This window comes from Oncorhynchus mykiss, chromosome 12 (assembly GCF_013265735.2).
Source record: "Oncorhynchus mykiss isolate Arlee chromosome 12, USDA_OmykA_1.1, whole genome shotgun sequence".
NCBI lineage: Eukaryota > Metazoa > Chordata > Actinopteri > Salmoniformes > Salmonidae > Oncorhynchus > Oncorhynchus mykiss.
In genome coordinates this window covers 7,858,883-7,877,103 of record NC_048576.1, presented here as the reverse complement: position 1 = coordinate 7,877,103, position 18,221 = coordinate 7,858,883, and the positions used below count along the sequence as shown (strand labels likewise).

The 18,221-nt window shown below is 42.5% G+C and overlaps 1 protein-coding gene across 1 annotated transcript in view; it reads right to left on the bottom strand.

The window, feature by feature from the left end:
* The window catches only part of scarb2c (scavenger receptor class B, member 2c), a 39,562-nt gene extending 22,496 nt beyond the window's left edge, over positions 1-17,066 (bottom strand). Inside the window, exons 1-8 of the mRNA XM_021622581.2 lie at positions 16,837-17,066; positions 14,835-14,992; positions 14,058-14,202; positions 9,504-9,695; positions 9,077-9,168; positions 6,857-6,976; positions 2,235-2,404; positions 1,845-1,963 (exon numbers count right to left, since the gene is read on the bottom strand). Coding sequence (XP_021478256.2) covers positions 1,845-1,963; positions 2,235-2,404; positions 6,857-6,976; positions 9,077-9,168; positions 9,504-9,695; positions 14,058-14,202; positions 14,835-14,992; positions 16,837-16,959 — 1,119 coding nt within the window. The 5' untranslated portion in view covers positions 16,960-17,066. The remainder of the gene's footprint in view (positions 1-1,844; positions 1,964-2,234; positions 2,405-6,856; positions 6,977-9,076; positions 9,169-9,503; positions 9,696-14,057; positions 14,203-14,834; positions 14,993-16,836) is intronic.
* Between the last annotated feature and the right edge of the window lie 1,155 nt (positions 17,067-18,221).

Genomic DNA, 18,221 nt, shown 5'->3' with positions numbered 1-18,221 from the left:
CTTATCAACAGGAAGGACTTTATACACACTGCCTCTGACTGGCCTTGGCTCAGGAAGAGCACTGGGTCGTGTTCATTAGTGCACATCGTTGCAAAACATTTTGCAATGAAAAACCAAGCTTTTCTTACTGGCTAGATTTAGGTAGTTACTGTAATTTGTCTCCTGAGCATCATAGTATGTGTGTGTGTCCCCTTTGTGTGAATTAGTGAGATTATCCTTCTGTAGTAAAAAATAAAATAAAATAAAAAATGATCCTTGTATCACCCAGAATAAAATGCTCTGAAAATTATGACCTGTTCTACTGAAGTGGTAATAGTGTTCCCTCTAGTGGTCAAACTGAAAACATGCAGATGCCAGAGGTAAGGTACTTTTGGCAAAAGGTTATACACTGAACAAAAATATAAAAGGCAATATGTAAAGTGTTGGTCCCGTGTTTCATGAGCTGAAATAAAAGATCCCAGAAATGTTCCATACGCACAAAAGGCTTATTTCTCTCAAATTCTGTGCACAAATGTGTTTACATCCCTGTTCGTGAGTATTTGTCCTTTGCCAAGATAATCCATCCACCTGACAGGTGTGGCATATGAAGCTGATTAAACAGCATTACACAGGTGCACCTTGCGCCGGGGACAATAAAAGGCCACTAAAATGTGCAGTTGTGTCACAACGCAATGTCACAGATGTCTCAAGTTTTGAGGGAGAGCGCAAATGGCATGCAGACTGCAGGAATGTCCACCAGAGCTGTTGCCAGAGAACGTTCATTTCTCTACCATAAGCCACCTCCAACATTATTTTAGACAATTTGGCAGCACATCCAACTGGCCTCACACACAGATCACGTGTAACCACGTCAGCCCAGGTCCTCCCCACATCCGGCTTCTTCTCCTACGGGATTGTCTGAGTCCAGCCATCCGGACATCTGATGAAACTGTGGGTTTGCACAAGCAAAGAATTTCTGCACAGAAAACGTCTCAGGGAAGCTCATCTGTGTGCTCGTCATCCTCACCAGGGTCTTGACCTGACTGGTGTCTTAACCAACTTCAGTGGTCAAATGCTCACATTCCCTTGGCCACTGGCACGCTGGAGAACTGTGCTCTTCACAGATGAATCCAGGTTTCAACTGTACGGGCAGATGACAGACGTGTGGGTGAGCGGTTTGCCGATGTCAACGTTGTGAACAGAGTGCCCCATGGTGGCGGTGGGGTTATGGTATGGGGCAGGCATAAGCTACGGACAACAAACACAATGGCAATTTCAATGTACAGATATACCGTGACCAGATCCTGAGGCCCATTGTCGTGCTATTCATCCGCCACCTCATGTTTCATCATGATAATGCACAGCCCTGTTGTAAGGATCTGTACACATTTCCTGGAAGCGGAAAATGTCCCAGTTCTCCACTGGCCTGAATACTCACCAGACATGTCACCCATTGAGCATGTTTGGGATGCTCTGGATCGACGTGTATGACAGTGTGTTCCAGTTCTCGTCAATATCCAGCAACTTCGCACACCCACTGAAGAGGAGTGTGACAACATTCCACAGGCCACAATCAACAGCCTGATCAACTCTATGTAAAGGAGATGTTTCACGCTGCATGAAGCAAAATGGTGGTCACACCAGATACTGACTGGTTTTCTGATCCACACCCCTATTTTTTTATTAAGGTACTGTATCTGTGACCAACAGATGCATATCTGTATTCCCATTTGTGTGATAATCCATAGATTAGGGCCTAACGAAATTATTTAAATTGACTGATTTCCTTATATGAACTGTAACTCAGTAAAAATCTTTTAAAAATTGTTACATGTTGCATTTATATTTCTGTTCAGTTTACATACCGGGTTGATATCTATGATGGTTTCGTGTTGCTCCTTGTTTGGTTTCATCCCGAAGATGTCTTTGACAAACTTCTCATCTGCCTGGTAGAAGTGTGGAGAAGACATGACGATCGGAGCATCTAGGATGGGAAATATGATACAACATTGAGATGACGTTTTTTTCCCCCCCGAAACCTCATTGGGTTAATAATGGACCTCAGACAGATGATGTTTTGAATCCATATGGTTACAGTCCTGACTAGGAGTGGCTCAGTTGATAAGAGTGTGGCATTGACTAGTACCGACAAGGTTGCGGGTTCAACCCCCGTAGGGATCACATAAAAAACATATGCCCTCAATGTATAAAATTGACGGGCCAAGTGGCACAGAAAAGACATTGTATATTATTACCTTGTTTGCAGGCACTGACTTGGAGCACGCCAGAGCCCAGACAGTTCCCTGGTGGGGAACAGAAACCAGCGTTCTCTGTTGTGTTGGCAAATACCTTGCTGGGTGGAGAGAACCTGTAGCCTGGGACGCCCATCACACTGCTCTCCTCCTCATAGATGGCATAGATAGATCTGACAAAGAGGACAATGAACAGAGCACAGATTAATCTACTGTGAAAGAGGAGATACATAAATGTTTACAAACACATGGAGTAGCAAGCTAGCCAACTCATGCAAGATTTTGTTCTGGGTTCAGTAATTACAGGAGTGTTAGTGGAATGTAAACATCATTAAAAGCATTCTGAAACATGAAAGCTATTGAGAGAAGTAACTTTGTTGGGACAACTCTGTACAGACTGTCCTGTAAAACCAGAACTTGATTAAAAAATGTATATTTTTACCAGGCAAGAACAAATTCTTATTTTACAATGACGGCCTACCGAGGAACAGTGGGTTAACTGGTCTAGGAACAGTGGGTTAACTGGTCTAGGAACAGTGGGTTAACTGGTCTAGGAACAGTGGGTTAACTGCCTTGTTCAGGGGAAGAACGACAGATTTTTAACCTTTCAGTTACTAGTCCAACGCTCTAACCACTAGACTACCTGCCGCGTCTACGCTCTAACCACTAGACTACCTGCCGCCTCTACGCTCTAACCACTAGACTACCTGCCGCCTCTACGCTCTAACCACTAGACTACCTGCCGCCTCTACGCTCTAACCACTAGACTACCTGCCGCCTCTACGCTCTAACCACTAGACTACCTGCCGCCTCTACGCTCTAACCACTAGACTACCTGCCGCCTCTACGCTCTAACCACTAGACTACCTGCCGCCTCTACGCTCTAACCACTAGACTACCTGCCGCCTCTACGCTCTAACCACTAGACTACCTGCCGCCTCTACGCTCTAACCACTAGACTACCTGCCGCCTCTACGCTCTAACCACTAGACTACCTGCCGCCTCTACGCTCTAACCACTAGACTACCTGCCGCCTCTACGCTCTAACCACTAGACTACCTGCCGCCTCTACGCTCTAACCACTAGACTACCTGCCGCCTCTACGCTCTAACCACTAGACTACCTGCCGCCTCTACGCTCTAACCACTAGACTACCTGCCGCCTCTACGCTCTAACCACTAGACTACCTGCCGCCTCTACGCTCTAACCACTAGACTACCTGCCGCCTCTACGCTCTAACCACTAGACTACCTGCCGCCTCTACACTCTAACCACTAGACTACCTGCCGCCTCCACACTCTAACCACTACACTACCTGCCGCCTCTACACTCTAACCACTACACTACCTGCCGCCTCTACACTCTAACCACTAGACTACCTGCCGCCTCTACACTCTAACCACTAGACTACCTGCCGCCTCTACGCTCTAACCACTAGACTACCTGCCGCCTCTACACTCTAACCACTACACTACCTGCCGCCTCTACACTCTAACCACTAGACTACCTGCCGCCTCATGCATTCAGTTTGACTTCATCACACCCTATTAACCTGTATATTTTTAACTACTGTTCTGTCTTTTTGCAATGACTTGTATCCTTGTGAATAGTCCATTAGGGCTGTGGCAGTCATGAAATTGTCAGCCGGTGATTGTCAAGCAAATAACTGCCCGGTCTCAAGGACCCAAAACACAAACACATTTAACATCTCCTGGCTTCCACGAATAGCTTACATGCCCCTGACGCAGACATTTAGAACATCTACATTTTAAAAAGTGGAACATGCGAACGTCACAAAATACATTTAGAAATCCATGTTATTCAATTATTGCACCCATAGTGCTCACGCGCGCCAAAGAGCGTCTGCGATGCCAAGGGCTAAAATAGAACTCCTTTCTATTTCTGACGCAGATCGCGCTGAAAGTCCTGCCTCTCCCGTCTCCTCATTGGTTTATAGAAGGAGGTACCCACGTGCCATCTCCTCATTGGTTATACCCACGTGCGTGATCGAAAGACGAACTGTTTTGCCAGTTGTCGTGGTAAAAGTGTAGATGCCGATCACCATATAAGTTCAAAGATGAAAAAGCCTGGTAGGAGGAGAGATGACTAGAAACGATTTGGTTGGCCGTTTTATGTGTGGATTAATTATCGGAGTAGAGGACCTTGTGCATTTCAGGTAAAATAACTCAATGTTTATATCCCAGGACAAACTAGCTAGCAACAGCAAGCTAGCTAAATAGGACAAATTAGCTAGCAAGTGCAAGCTAACTAGCTAAATTGCCATACATGTTTAATGCTTTTCGATCTGTCCCCAAATTAATATAATTGGTTCAGAGTTTAAAAAAATATTTTAACCTGCGTGTCGTGATCGCGTTTGGCGTAGGGGGACAAAATAAATGTACGCACGATGGCGCACGCGCGCAGCAGGTTTGGGTTCCGTGTAATAAATCCATGTAATACAGCCCACACCATCACAATAAATCCATGATTTATTTTAGACAGGTCTAAAGGAACATGATATGAAGAAAATGTAGTCTATTTCAGAAGAACAGAATACTCTGAGTTGTCCTTATGTTAGGCCCTGATCTGGCTATGCCATATGGCTGTGAGCTATATTATACCCTGACGAAGACAGCTCGTCTGTTGAAACGTTGGTTATTAGGTTATTATTGCATCTGAGCTCCTAGAGTGGGCGGCTCTGCTTTTCTTTTTAATGTGGGATACACTAGTTCATTTAACAGACAAGACTTGCTTAGAAATCCGTGGTATTATTTTATAGTATAAATAAAAACAATTTTCTCCAAACCATTTGAGGGAGTGCGTACATGTGGCTATTCTGTATTGAGGGTTAACAAAGGAATAGGTGCCCCTATATGCTTAATTTCGAGTTATTTATGCAACTTTAGTTGTGATACAAACGTTGGGCTATTATGTTTTGATATTTGTTTTCTCTCTCTCCAATTTCGATCTTGTCTCATCGCTGCAACTCACCAACGGGCTCGGGAGAGGCGAAAGGTTGAGTCATGCGTCCTCCCAAACGTGACCCGCCAAACCGCGCTTCTTAACACCCGTCCACTTAACCTGGACGCCAGCCTACACCAATGTGTCAGAGGAAACACCGTTCAACTGACGACTGAGGTCAGCCTGCAGGCGCCCGGCCCGCCACAAGGAGTCACTAGAGAGCGATGAGTCAAGTAAAGCCCCCCCCCCCGGCCAAACTTTCCCCTCACCCGGACGACGCTGGGCCAATTGTGCACTGCCCTATGGGACTCCCGATCACGGCCGGTTGTGATGCAGCCCGGGATCGCACCAAGGTCTGTAGTGACACCTCTAGCACTGCGTTGCAGTGCTTTAGACCGCTGCGCCACTCGGGAGACCCATAATACATTCTAAGGCTGTATGATGCGACTAATTATCTTTTTTTTTTTTTTTAAGTTGCATGAAAAGGCAAAGCTCTGTTTTGTTTTTTGTGCCGGCTGTACGCGCTTCAGTCTCTCATTCACAATTTGACAAGCACTTGATAATGCCTCCAATTACCCGGCGACATGCTCTTTGTGGGGCTGTAATGCCCTTTTGCGGCCAGTGGTCGTTGTGGCCTTAGGCTGAATTTAATAATTATAATTCCCTTACATTTACATTTTAGTCAGTTAGCAGACGGTCTTATCCAGAGCAACTTACAGTAGTGAGTGCATATATATTCATATATGTTTTCGCACTGGTCCCCCGTGGGAATTGAACTCACAACACTGCCGTTGCAAGTGCCATGCTCTACCAACTGAGACACACGGGACTGCGTGCTCCGGCGGACATCTCACCTCACATGGCTCTCTCAGGAACTCATATTAGCCTTCAAGTGATCAGGTCTTTCTCACAGGTTACAAGTGAAGACAGACATGTCGGAGACGCAACCTTATTGAATTCCGGGGTGCATATTGATGTTAGAGGAACCGGCATGCGCCGTTTCCTGCCTTACTGCACACAAGCTGGGCATCGTTCAAAAGCGATAATATATCATTCACAAGTGATAGGCTAATATTGTCACCCACCCTACGATTCTTGATTTCATCTTGTCTATACATATACTACTATATGTGTGAATTTGTATTGATTTGGAATGGACCATTATCATGCACCTTCCTCGAAACAGGGGCAAAAAAATACATGTAATCTATGCACTTAAATAGCCCGTGGTTAATTTTAATGCCAGTCAGGTAGGCTATACTCCTGTTGTAAAGAGAAGCAATGTGCTAAATATTAGGAAAGTTGAGAAATAGAAATAGTCGGCCTAGCCTATAGAAAGCTGATAGGAGCCTCTTCTTGTTAATAGAGGCCATCAAAACTGGATTCTCACTCAATTGCATAGCCTATAGAAATGTTGCGCAACATGAGCTGTCCGAGTGATTAGAGGGACAATAGTGTGCTGACTACCAGGTAGTTTGCTAGTTTGGTAGACTACTAATGACCGTCAGCAGCAGGCCTATACGCAACTCATGCATTTTAGTTAAATGTATTTAATTTGCAAACAGGCTGAATAATAGTAACTTGTGATGACAAACTCTGAAAATAATGTAAACGTAGAGGAAGCACCCATGACAGAGACATGAGAGTTCAGACCCAAAACCAACCTGCAGAGATCAGAGGAAAACATGTAGAGGGTCTCGTTCTTGGTGATGATTGGATGAAAGGAGGCCCCATTGGTCCCATTGATCATGTTACACTCATCTGTGGTCCACCAATTCAGAGAGCTGCACGCAGAGAGAACACATGGTCATCACGGTTATCACTTCAAATGGATTCTGACTGTATTCGCCTCCTGTGAAATCTAGATCACATACACTCTAACCACTAGGCTACCTGCCGCCTCTACACTCTAACCACTAGGCTACTTGCCGCCCTAGGTAGTGGTCAATGAGTTCAGGTCTACACTACCAGACAATAGTTTTAGAACACCTACTCATTCAAGGGTTTTTCTTTATTTTGACAATTTTCTACATTGTAGAATAGTAGTGAAGACATCAAAACAATGAAATAACAGCTATGGAATCATGTAGTAACCAAAAAAAAAAGTTAAATCAAAATGTTACATTTGAGATTCTTCAAATAGCCACCCTTTGTCTTGATGTGACAGCTTTGCACACCCATGGCATTCTCTCAACCAGCTTCATGAGGTAGTCACCTGGAATGCATTTCAATTAACACGTGTACCTCGTTAATTTGCGTAATTTCTTTACTCCTTAATGTGTTTGAGCCAATCAGTTGAGTGGTGACAAGGTGGGGGTGGTATACAGAAGATGGTATTTTACCAAATAGAAGTCCGTATTATGTCAAGAACAGCTCAAATAAGTAAAGAGAAACGACAGTCCATCATAACTTTAAGACATGAAGGTCAGTCAATCCGGAAAAATTCAAGAACTTTTAAAGTTTCTTCAAGTGCAGTCGCAAAACCCATCAATCGCTATGATGAAACTGGCTCTCATGAGGACCGCCACAGGAAAGGAAGACCCAGAGCTTTCGCTGCTGCAGAGGACAAGTTCATTAGAGATTCCAGCCTCAGAAATTGCAGCCCAAATAAATGCTTTAGAGTTCAAGTAACAGACACATCTCAACATCAACTGTTCAGAGGGGACTGTGTGAATCAGGCCTTCATGGTCGAATTGCTGCAAAGAAACCACTACTAAAGGACACCAATAAGAAGAGACTTGCTTGGGCCAAGAAACACGAGCAATGGACATCAGACCAGTGGAAATCTGTCGTTTGGACTCCAGAGCAAATTGGAGATTTTTGGTCCCAATTGCCATGTATTTGTGAGACTCGGTGTGGGTGAGCGGATGATCTCCACATGTGTATTTCCCACAGTAAAGCATGGAAGTGGAGGTGTGATGGTGTGTGGGTGGTTTGCTGGTGACGCTGTCTGTGAATGATTTACAATTCATGGCACACTTAACCAACATGATTACCACAGCATTCTGCAGTAATACGCCATCCCATCTGGTTTGGGCTTAGTGGGACTATAATTTGTTGTTCAACAGGACAATGACCCAACACACCTCCAGGCTGTGTAAGGGCTATTTGACCAATAAGGAGAGTGATGGAGTGCTGCATCAGATGACCTGGCATCCACAATCCCCTGACCTCAACCAAATTGAGATGGTTTGGGATCAGTTGTACCAAAAGAGTGAAGGAAAAGCAGCCAAGAAGTGCACAGCATATGTGGGAAGTCCTTCAAGACAGTTGGAAAAGCATTCCAGGTCAAGCTGGTTGAGAGAATACCAAGAGTGTGCAAAGCTGTCATCAAGGCAAAGGGTGGCTATTTGAAGAATCTCAAATATATTTTGATTTGTTTTAACACTTTTTTGGTTACTACATGATTCCATATGTGTTATTTCATAGTTTTGATGTCTTCACTATTATTCTACAAAGTAGAAAATAGTACAAAAAAGAAACACTTGAATGAGTAGGTGTTCTAAAACTTTTGACCAGTAGTGTATATGTTTAGGCAGCAGCCACTCTGTGCTAGTGATGGCTATTTAACAGGTGGCTATTTAATAAGGTATCCTTTTTTTGTTTTTAAAAATCCCAAAAAACTGTTTGTGCTGTCATTATGGGATATTGTGTGTAGATTGTTGAGGGGAGAAAAAAAAATCATATTTAATCCATTTTAGAATAAGGCTGTAACGTAACAAAATGTGGAAAAAGTCAAGGGGTCTGATCACAAACTGAACAATTAGATTACAGGTGAAATGAGTTTGTGTTTATGGTCATCCTTGACAATAGGAGGCCTAATACCTTCGTATTTATATGTTTATAAAATAGTACGGGTGTGGAATGTTCTATAGAAGGCTTACTTTTGACCCTTCCACTGATCTATAACGGCAAAGTCCTTATAACTCTGCTGACCGGTCAGAAACACATACTCTCCGTCATCTGTAGCATTTTGCTGAAATACAAAAACAGAACCACCATGAAACACCCACCTCCTTCGTGAGTTCATAAAAACAGAATACTGATCTAGAGACTCAAAATCGTTGACATGTAAAACAGTGTGTTGAATCTGAAACAATGTTTTCTATAGACATTTACATGACAAGGCTTTCATAGATCTAATTCTATACTTGCTTTACGGAAGTGACTATTTACAAAACATTATTACCACAGCACTTAAATAACCAACCACTTTTTTTTTTTTAAACACACAAATACAAATATCTAACATCAATCAACATATTACAACCAAACATACAGTCCATATTGAGTAGAGAGTGAGAATCAAACCTTGTAGAAGAGTCCAAACACATCATCTAATGTAGGGTCCACTACTTTCAGAGCTTTGAGAAGGCCATCCTTGTAGCCCCAAAGCAGTTCTCCCACAGTTTGTGTAGTGAACAGGTCTTCATTCACCGACTTCATGTAAGATGAGATGATATTGGCAATAAATGACGTATCCTTAAATTTTTCCATCACCGTCTGGGAACAGAGAAAGAAAGAGAATAGTCAGAACTGAATGATTCATCATTCACAAGCTAACCCCCGGATGATGCTGGGCCAATTGTGCACCGCCCTATGGGACTCCCAATCACGACCGGATGTGATACAGCCTAGAATCGAACCAGGGACTGTAGTGACGCCTCTTGCACTGAGAAACAGTGCCTTAGAACGCTGTGCCACTCTGGAGCCCTGTATATACAGTTGAAGTGCCACTCTGGAGCCCTGTATGTACAGTTGAAGTCGGAAGTTTACATACACCTTAGCTAACTCAGTTTTTCACAATTCCTGACATTTAATTTTAGTAAAAATTTCCCTGCCTTAGGTAAGTTAGGATCATCACTTTATTTTCAGAATGTGAAATGTCAGAATAACAGTAGAGAAGGAATTATTTCAACTTTTCTTTCTTTCTTTCGCATTCCCAGTGGGTCAAAAGTTTACATAGACTCAATTAGTATTTGGTAGCATCGCCTTTAAAATGTTGGGTCCAATGTTTCAGTTTCCACAAGCTTCCCACAATAAGTTGGGTGAATTTTGGCCCATTCCTCCTGACAGAGCTGGTGTAACTGAGTCAGGTTTGTAGACCTCCATGCTCGCACACACTTTTTCAGTTCTGCCCACAAATGTTCTATAGGATTGAGGTCAGGGCTTTGTGATGGCCACTCCAATACCTTGACTTTGTTGTCCTTAAGCCATTTTGTCACAACTTTGGAAGTATGCTTTGGGTCATTGTCCATTTGGAAGACCCATTTGCGACCAAGCTTTAACTTCCTGACTGAGGTCTTGAGATGTTGCGTCAATATATCCACATCATTTTCCTCCTCACGATGCCATCTATTTGTGAAGTGCACCAGTCCCTCCTGCAGCAAAGCACCCCTACCACATGATGCTGCCAACCCCGTGCTTCACGGTTGGGATGGTGTGCTTCACGGTTGGGATGGTGCTCTTCGGCTTGCAAGACTCCCCCTTTTTCCTCCAAACATAACGAAGGTCATTATGGCCAAACAGTTCTATTTTTGTTTCATCAGACCAGAGGACATTTCTCCAAAAAGTACGATCTTTGTCCCCATGTGCAGTTTCAAACCGTAGTCTGGCTTTTTTATGGCGGTTTTGGAGCAGTTTCTTCTTCCTTGCAGAGCGGCCTTTCAGGTTATGTCGATATAGGACTCGTTTCACTGTGGATATAGATACTTTGTACCCGTTTCCTCCAACATCTTCACAAGGTCCTTTGCTGTTGTTCAGGGATTGATTTGCACTTCTCGCACCAAAGTATGTTAATCTCTTGGAGACAGAAAGTGTCTCCTTCCTGAGCTGTATGACGGCTGCGTGGTCCCATGGTGTTTATACTTGCGTACTATTGTTTGTACAGATGAACGTGGTATCTTCAGTCGTTTGGAAATTGCTCCCAAGGATGAACCAGACTTGTGGAGGTCTTGGCTGGTTTCTTTTGGTTTTCCCATGATGTCAAGCAAAGAGGCACTGAGTTTGAAGGTAGGCCTTGAAACACATCCACAGGTACACCTCCAATTGAGTCAAATGATGTCAATTAGTCTATCAGAAGCTTCTAAAGCCATGACATTTTCTGGACTTTTCAAGCTGTTTAAAGGCACAGTCAACTTTGTGTATGTAAACTTCTGACCCACTGGAATTGTGATACAGTGAATTATAAGTGAAATAATCTGTCTGTAAACAATTGCTGGAAAAATTACTTCTGTCATGCACAGAGTAGATGTCCTAACCGACTTGCCAAAACTATAGTTTGTTAAAACAAGAAATTAGTGGAGTGGTTGATAAACAAGTTTTAATGACTCCAACCTAAGTGTCTGTAAACTTCCGATATATATATATGTGTGTGTATATATCTATCTATATCTATATATTTAAATATACAGTAAAAACGTATTTAGTCATGTATATATTTTTTATAATGTCATTATATTCGGGGCTCTAAATAAAAAAAAATCATGTGCTACCAATTGAAAACGGATAGCTTTTTCGGCAGATACATGCATGAATGAATGAAGGAAGACGTTTTTGCTGTAGTCATGGTGCAACCATGACGATAACTAATATGCACTCACTTGTTTCTCTGGGGCAACGAAGCCTTATCATTACAACAATTATGATCTGGAAGATTTTTGTCATAAATCGACAAGTGCTCCCAAAATAAAATTCCTGGTCGTACAGTGAAATACTTTGTCGCTCTTTAGAGCCCTGGTTATACTATGCTTACAGTGCCTTGCGAAAGTATTCGGCCCCCTTGAACTTTGCGACCTTTTGCCACATTTCAAGCTTCAAACATAAAGATATAAAACTGTATTTTTTTGTGAAGAATCAACAACAAGTGGGACACAATCATGAAGTGGAACAACATTTATTGGATATTTCAAACTTTTTTAACAAATCAAATACTGAAAAATTGGGCGTGCAAAATTATTCAGCCCCTTTACTTTCAGTGCAGCAAACTCTCTCCAGAAGTTCAGTGAGGATCTCTGAATGATCCAATGTTGACCTAAATGACTAATGATGATAAATACAATCCACCTGTGTGTAATCAAGTCTCCGTATAAATGCACCTGCACTGTGATAGTCTCAGAGGTCCGTTAAAAGTGCAGAGAGCATCATGAAGAACAAAGAACACACCAGGCAGGTCCGAGATACTGTTGTGAAGAAGTTTAAAGCCGGATTTGGATACAAAAAGATTTCCCAAGCTTTAAACATCCCAAGGAGCACTGTGCAAGCGATAATATTGAAATGGAAGGAGTATCAGACCACTGCAAATCTACCAAGACCTGGCCGTCCCTCTAAACCTTCAGCTCATACAAGGAGAAGACTGATCAGAGATGCAGCCAAGAGGCCCATGATCACTCTGGATGAACTGCAGAGATCTACAGCTGAGGTGGGAGACTCTGTCCATAGGACAACAATCAGTCGTATATTGCACAAATCTGGCCTTTATGGAAGAGTGGCAAGAAGAAAGCCATTTCTTAAAGATATCCATAAAAAGTGTTGTTTAAAGTTTGCCACAAGCCACCTGGGAGACACACCAAACATGTGGAAGAAGGTGCTCTGGTCAGATGAAACCAAAATTGAACTTTTTGGCAACAATGCAAAATGTTATGTTTGACGTAAAAGCAACACAGCTGTCAAACATGGTGGTGGCAGCATCATGGTTTGGGCCTGCTTTTCTTCAGCAGGGACAGGGAAGATGGTTAAAATTGATGGGAAGATGGATGGAGCCAAATACAGGACCATTCTGGAAGAAAACCTGATGGAGTCTGCAAAAGACCTGAGACTGGGACGGAGATTTGTCTTCCAACAAGACAATGATCCAAAACATAAAGCAAAATCTACAATGGAATGGTTCAAAAATAAACATATCCAGGTGTTAGAATGGCCAAGTCAAAGTCCAGACCTGAATCCAATCGAGAATCTGTGGAAAGAACTGAAAACTGCTGTTCACAAATGCTCTCCATCCAACCTCACTGAGCTCGAGCTGTTTTGCAAGGAGGAATGGGAAAAAGTTTCAGTCTCTCGATGTGCAAAACTGATAGAGACATACTCCAAGCGACTTACAGCTGTAATCGCAGCAAAAGGTGGCGCTACAAAGTATTAACTTAAGGGGGCTGAATAATTTTGCACGCCCAATTTTTCAGTTTTTGATTTGTTAAAAAAGTTTGAAATATCCAATAAATGTCGTTCCACTTCATGATTGTGTCCCACTTGTTGTTGATTCTTCACAAAAAAATAGTTTTATATCTTTATGTTTGAAGCCTGAAATGTGGCAAAAGGTCGCAAAGTTCAAGGGGGCCGAATACTTTCGCAAGGCACTGTATATTGATTACTGGGTAGCGCATTCAAGTTAAGCAGTTGAGCTTTACTGGCTACACTGGAATCTTTACGGTAAATTTGAGCTAAGCCCACAAACCCTCTCTCAGCGCATGACATTCCGTTGGAATATTTACAGTAAATTTGAGCTAAGCCCACGAACCCTCTCTCAGCGCATGACATTCCGTTGGAATCTTTACAGTAAATTTGAGCTAAGCCCACAAACCCTCTCTCAGCGCATGACATTCCGTTGGAATCTTTACGGTAAATTTGAGCTAAGCCCACAAACCCTCTCTCAGCGCATGACATTCCGTTGCTAATGTAAATTGAAACGTTGATGTATATACTGTACTATGTAAATCTCGTCGTGGTGCCTCTGCTACAACTCTCTTCAATCAGAACACTCTCTCTAAGTTCCATACACAAAAGAGGCAGTTTGATTTATTATAGCTAACCTTACCACAGCCAGGGCCTTGATTTTTCTGATTAGGGAAGTGTGTTTGTGTTGTAGCCTACCATAGCTGGGATGTTGACTGTTCTGATCAGGTCACTCTCTGGTCCTTTGGACATGTCAGACTGAAACACATAGGTCTTAGTGTTGACAGCTGACACTTTGGTTCCATTCTCCAGGAAATTCACTCGCTCCATTGGACGAAACTCCCTGAGCAAGGAAACATTACAAAACACAGTGAGTGATGGCAAGAGCCGTGAAGAATGTGCTGAAGACAAAGATATGTCTGGTGAGGGCAAGCCAGATAAGATGTTACGATAAAAGTGTAAGGAAACATTAGCCTGGTCCTAGATCTGTTTGTGTTATCATGCCAGTTGTTGGAAAAATATCTAATCTGACTGGTCAAAAAGACAAATAACAGGGTAATAGATCAGAATTGGGCTGCCTGTGTAAACGCAGCCATAGAGACCAAGGCCTAGTGCTGACTCGATTGCCTCAGTAATAACCGTCTTATCGGGGCTAGGGTTCAATGCTGCCAAGAGAGAGGCCAACAAAGCCTCCTATCCGAAGCTGGGTTCATTCACAGAGGAACACATTTAGCACAAAACCCCCTGATCCTGTTAAGTTAGGACAGGACATGATGTCACCAGTTACGGCAACATCAGCTGAGTTCCTTCCTATTTATTGACAAGGACTATCACATGACAATAGTCAGAGAAGATTTTTTTTTTTTCTTAAAAAAAAAAAAGACTTAGGATGTGGTCATCTTTTCCTCCGACTGCATCTCATCTAATAGCCTGTGACAGTTTTACTCGTTGTCGATGAATTGCTCCACATCTCACCTGTACGTGTAAGGTCCGACCTCGAGAACAGCAGGCCGCTCTCCCTTCAGTACCTCTGCCGGGTTGGTCACGTTAAAGAAGTAGAACTGCATGTAGACTGGAGGAGGTGGGTTTTCCCACACATCAAATGCATGTGTGCCATTCCTGAGCACAATCTCCTGAAGGGTTCAACGTGCACTGGTTAGTAAACACATAGCTAGATCAAGTACTTGTGACCACAAAAGCCAATATGAAAGCTTGAATCCCATGACAGATGATTGAACCAGGTAGCTACCGTGAACAGTAGTAGTAGCCAACTTAAAACATTTGTTTGTCCGCCTAACTACAACATAGCATACAGTACCAGTCAAAAGCTTGGACACCTACTCATTCAAGGGTTTTTCTTAATTTTTTACTATTTTCTACATTGCAGAGCAATAGTGAAGACTATGAAATAACACATATGGAATCATGTAGTAACCAACAAAAATGTTTTTCTAAAATAAAGCGTTAAATAAAAATATATTTTATATTTGAGATTCTTCAAAGTTACCACCCTTTGCCTTGATGACAGCTTTGCACACTCTTGGTATTTTCTCAACCAGCTTCACCTGAAACGCTTTTACAACAGTCTTAAAGGAGTTCCCACATATGCTGAGCACTTGTTGGCTGCTTTTCCTTCACTTTGCGGTCCAACTCATGACAAAACATCTCATTTAGGTTGAGGTTGGGATGATTGTGGAGGCCAGGTCATCTGATGCAGCACTCCATTACTCTCTTTCTCGGTCAAATAGCCCTTACACAGCCTGGAGGTGTGTTGGGTCATTGTCCTGTTGAAAAACAAGTGATAGTCCCACTAAGCCCAAACCAGACAGGATGGCGTATCACTGCAGAATGCTGTGTGAATTGAATTCTAAACTAATCACAGACAGTGTCACCAGCAAAGCACCCCCACACCATCACATCTCCTCCTCCATGCTTCACGGTGAGAACCACATATGCAGAGATCATCCGTTCACCTAGCAGTTGGATCCAAAAATCTCCAATTTGGGCTCCAGAGCAAAGGACAACATTTCCACCAGTCTAATGTTCGTTGCTTGTGTTTCTTTGCCCACACAAGTCTCTTCTTATTGGTGTCCTTTAGTAGTGGTTTCTTTGCAGCAATTCAACCATGAAGGCCTGATTCACACAGTCTCCTCTGAACAGTTGATGTTGAGATGTGTCTGTTACTTGAACTCTAAAGCATTTATTTGGGCTGCAATTTCTGAGTCTGGTGACTCTAATGAATTTATAATCTGCAGCAGAGTTAACTCTGGGTCTCCCATTTCTGTGGCTCAAACACATTGGCTCAAACACATTAAGGCGTAAAGAAATTAATTCCAGGTGACTGGCTCATGAAGCTGGTTGAGAGAATGCCATTGGTGTGCAAAGCTGTCCTCAAGACAAAGGGTGGCTACTGTGAAGAATCTCAGATATTAAATATATTTTGATTTTTTTTTTTAACACTTTGTTGGTTACTTCTTGATTCCATATGTATTATTTCATAGTTTTGATGTCTTCACTATTATTCTACAATGTAGAAAATAGTACAAATAAAGGGAAAACCCTGGAATGAGTAGGTGTGTCCAAAATGTTGACTGGTACTGTATATTGAAACAACATTCATATTTTGACTGGATATGTATGTCAATGCATTCAATTCAGACAAAAATAATAGCTTGTTACGTTCACAGTGACTAAAAAACAATAAAAAAAAAAACAATCGGCCTAAGCTTATGGTACACAAAGTATTATAACGACCCAGGGTTACCCAGGGTCGTTACAGTATTTTAACGTTAGTAGGCTACAACGAGATAACTAGCAAGCAAGCTTAAACTGCCAAACTACGGTACTGTTAGCTGCATTAGATTAGATTACTGGACATTAAAATTAAAATACAATTAGCCTCTGTTTAGTTAGTTGGTTGGTTGGACAACCAAGTTGGCCTGCTAACTAGCTTGCCGCTGGCTAGCATTAACGTTACCTTTTTTATCTTCGCGTTGACGATATTTTGAAACACCTGCGAAAGCACCAGAACTATGCCTGCTATTAAAGTTAGAATAGAAATCACTCCCGTACTGTAAATACAACACGATTTCACTGACATGATTGATCAACTTCAAGTGTTACCGATATGTCCAACGCTAGCCAGATATCTTTCTCTTGCTAACCACTTCTTCTTCTTCTTTAACTGTGTATTGTCGAATTGCAACCAACTGAAAGGTGGATATACCACCACCTACTGTACTGGAGTGTGTGGCTCCCCCTTTTAATCTATTTCTCTTATCTCGTCCAGTGTTTCTGCCTACTGTACTGGAGTGTGTGGCTCCCCCTTTTAATCTATTTCTCTTATCTCGTCCAGTGTTTCTGCCTACTGTACTGGAGTGTGAGGCTCCCCCTTTTAATCTATTTCTCTTATCTCGTCCAGTGTTTCTGCCTACTGTACTGGAGTGTGAGGCCCCCCCTTTTAATCTATTTCTCTTATCTCGTCCAGTGTTTCTGCCTACTGTACTGGAGTGTGAGGCTCCCCCTTTTAATATATTTCTCTTATCTCGTCCAGTGTTTCTGCCTACTGTACTGGAGTGTGAGGCTCCCCCTTTTAATCTATTTCTCTTATCTCGTCCAGTGTTTCTGCCTACTGTACTGGAGTGTGAGGCTCCCCCTTTTAATCTATTTCTCTTATCTCGTCCAGTGTTTCTGCCTACCGTTCTGGAATGTGAATTCATTACACCAGTAGTTCCCAACCAGGGGTACGCAGACCACTGGGGGTGCCGGGCATATCCACAGGGGTACTTGAGAAGACATGAGTTTATAAGCCTACTGGTAAAATGCACAGACAAATTCAGTTGGTGGTACAGTAACCGAAAAAGGTTTGCAACCACTGCCTATGGGTTTGTAGCTTTAACCCCCGCATCACACACACACACCAACTGATTAATGGACTGCTGAACGCATATATGTTTTTATCTGGCTTTTGTTTGCTCTTTTCTATATGTTGTCTGTCTCTGAGAAGCTACCGAGGAACCGGATGAAAATAGCCCATATTAATATATGTAGCCTTGGAAATAAGGTCAATGAAATCTACAACTTGCTAAAACATAAGATAACATTAATACATTAGCCATTTCTGAATCTCACCTAGATAATTACTTTGCTACAGCAGAAGCAATACAAGGTTATAACATCTATAGAAGAGACAGGAACGTTTATGGGGGAGGTGTTGCTGTATACTGTAGATTGAGTGGTTGTAAAGATGAGGAGAGGTCCGTCTGTAACAAAGAGATGTTCTGCTTTTTTGACACCACACTCCACAAAGCAAGTCCTGCAGGCTCTAGTTTTATCTTATCTTGATTATTGTCCAGCCAGGTG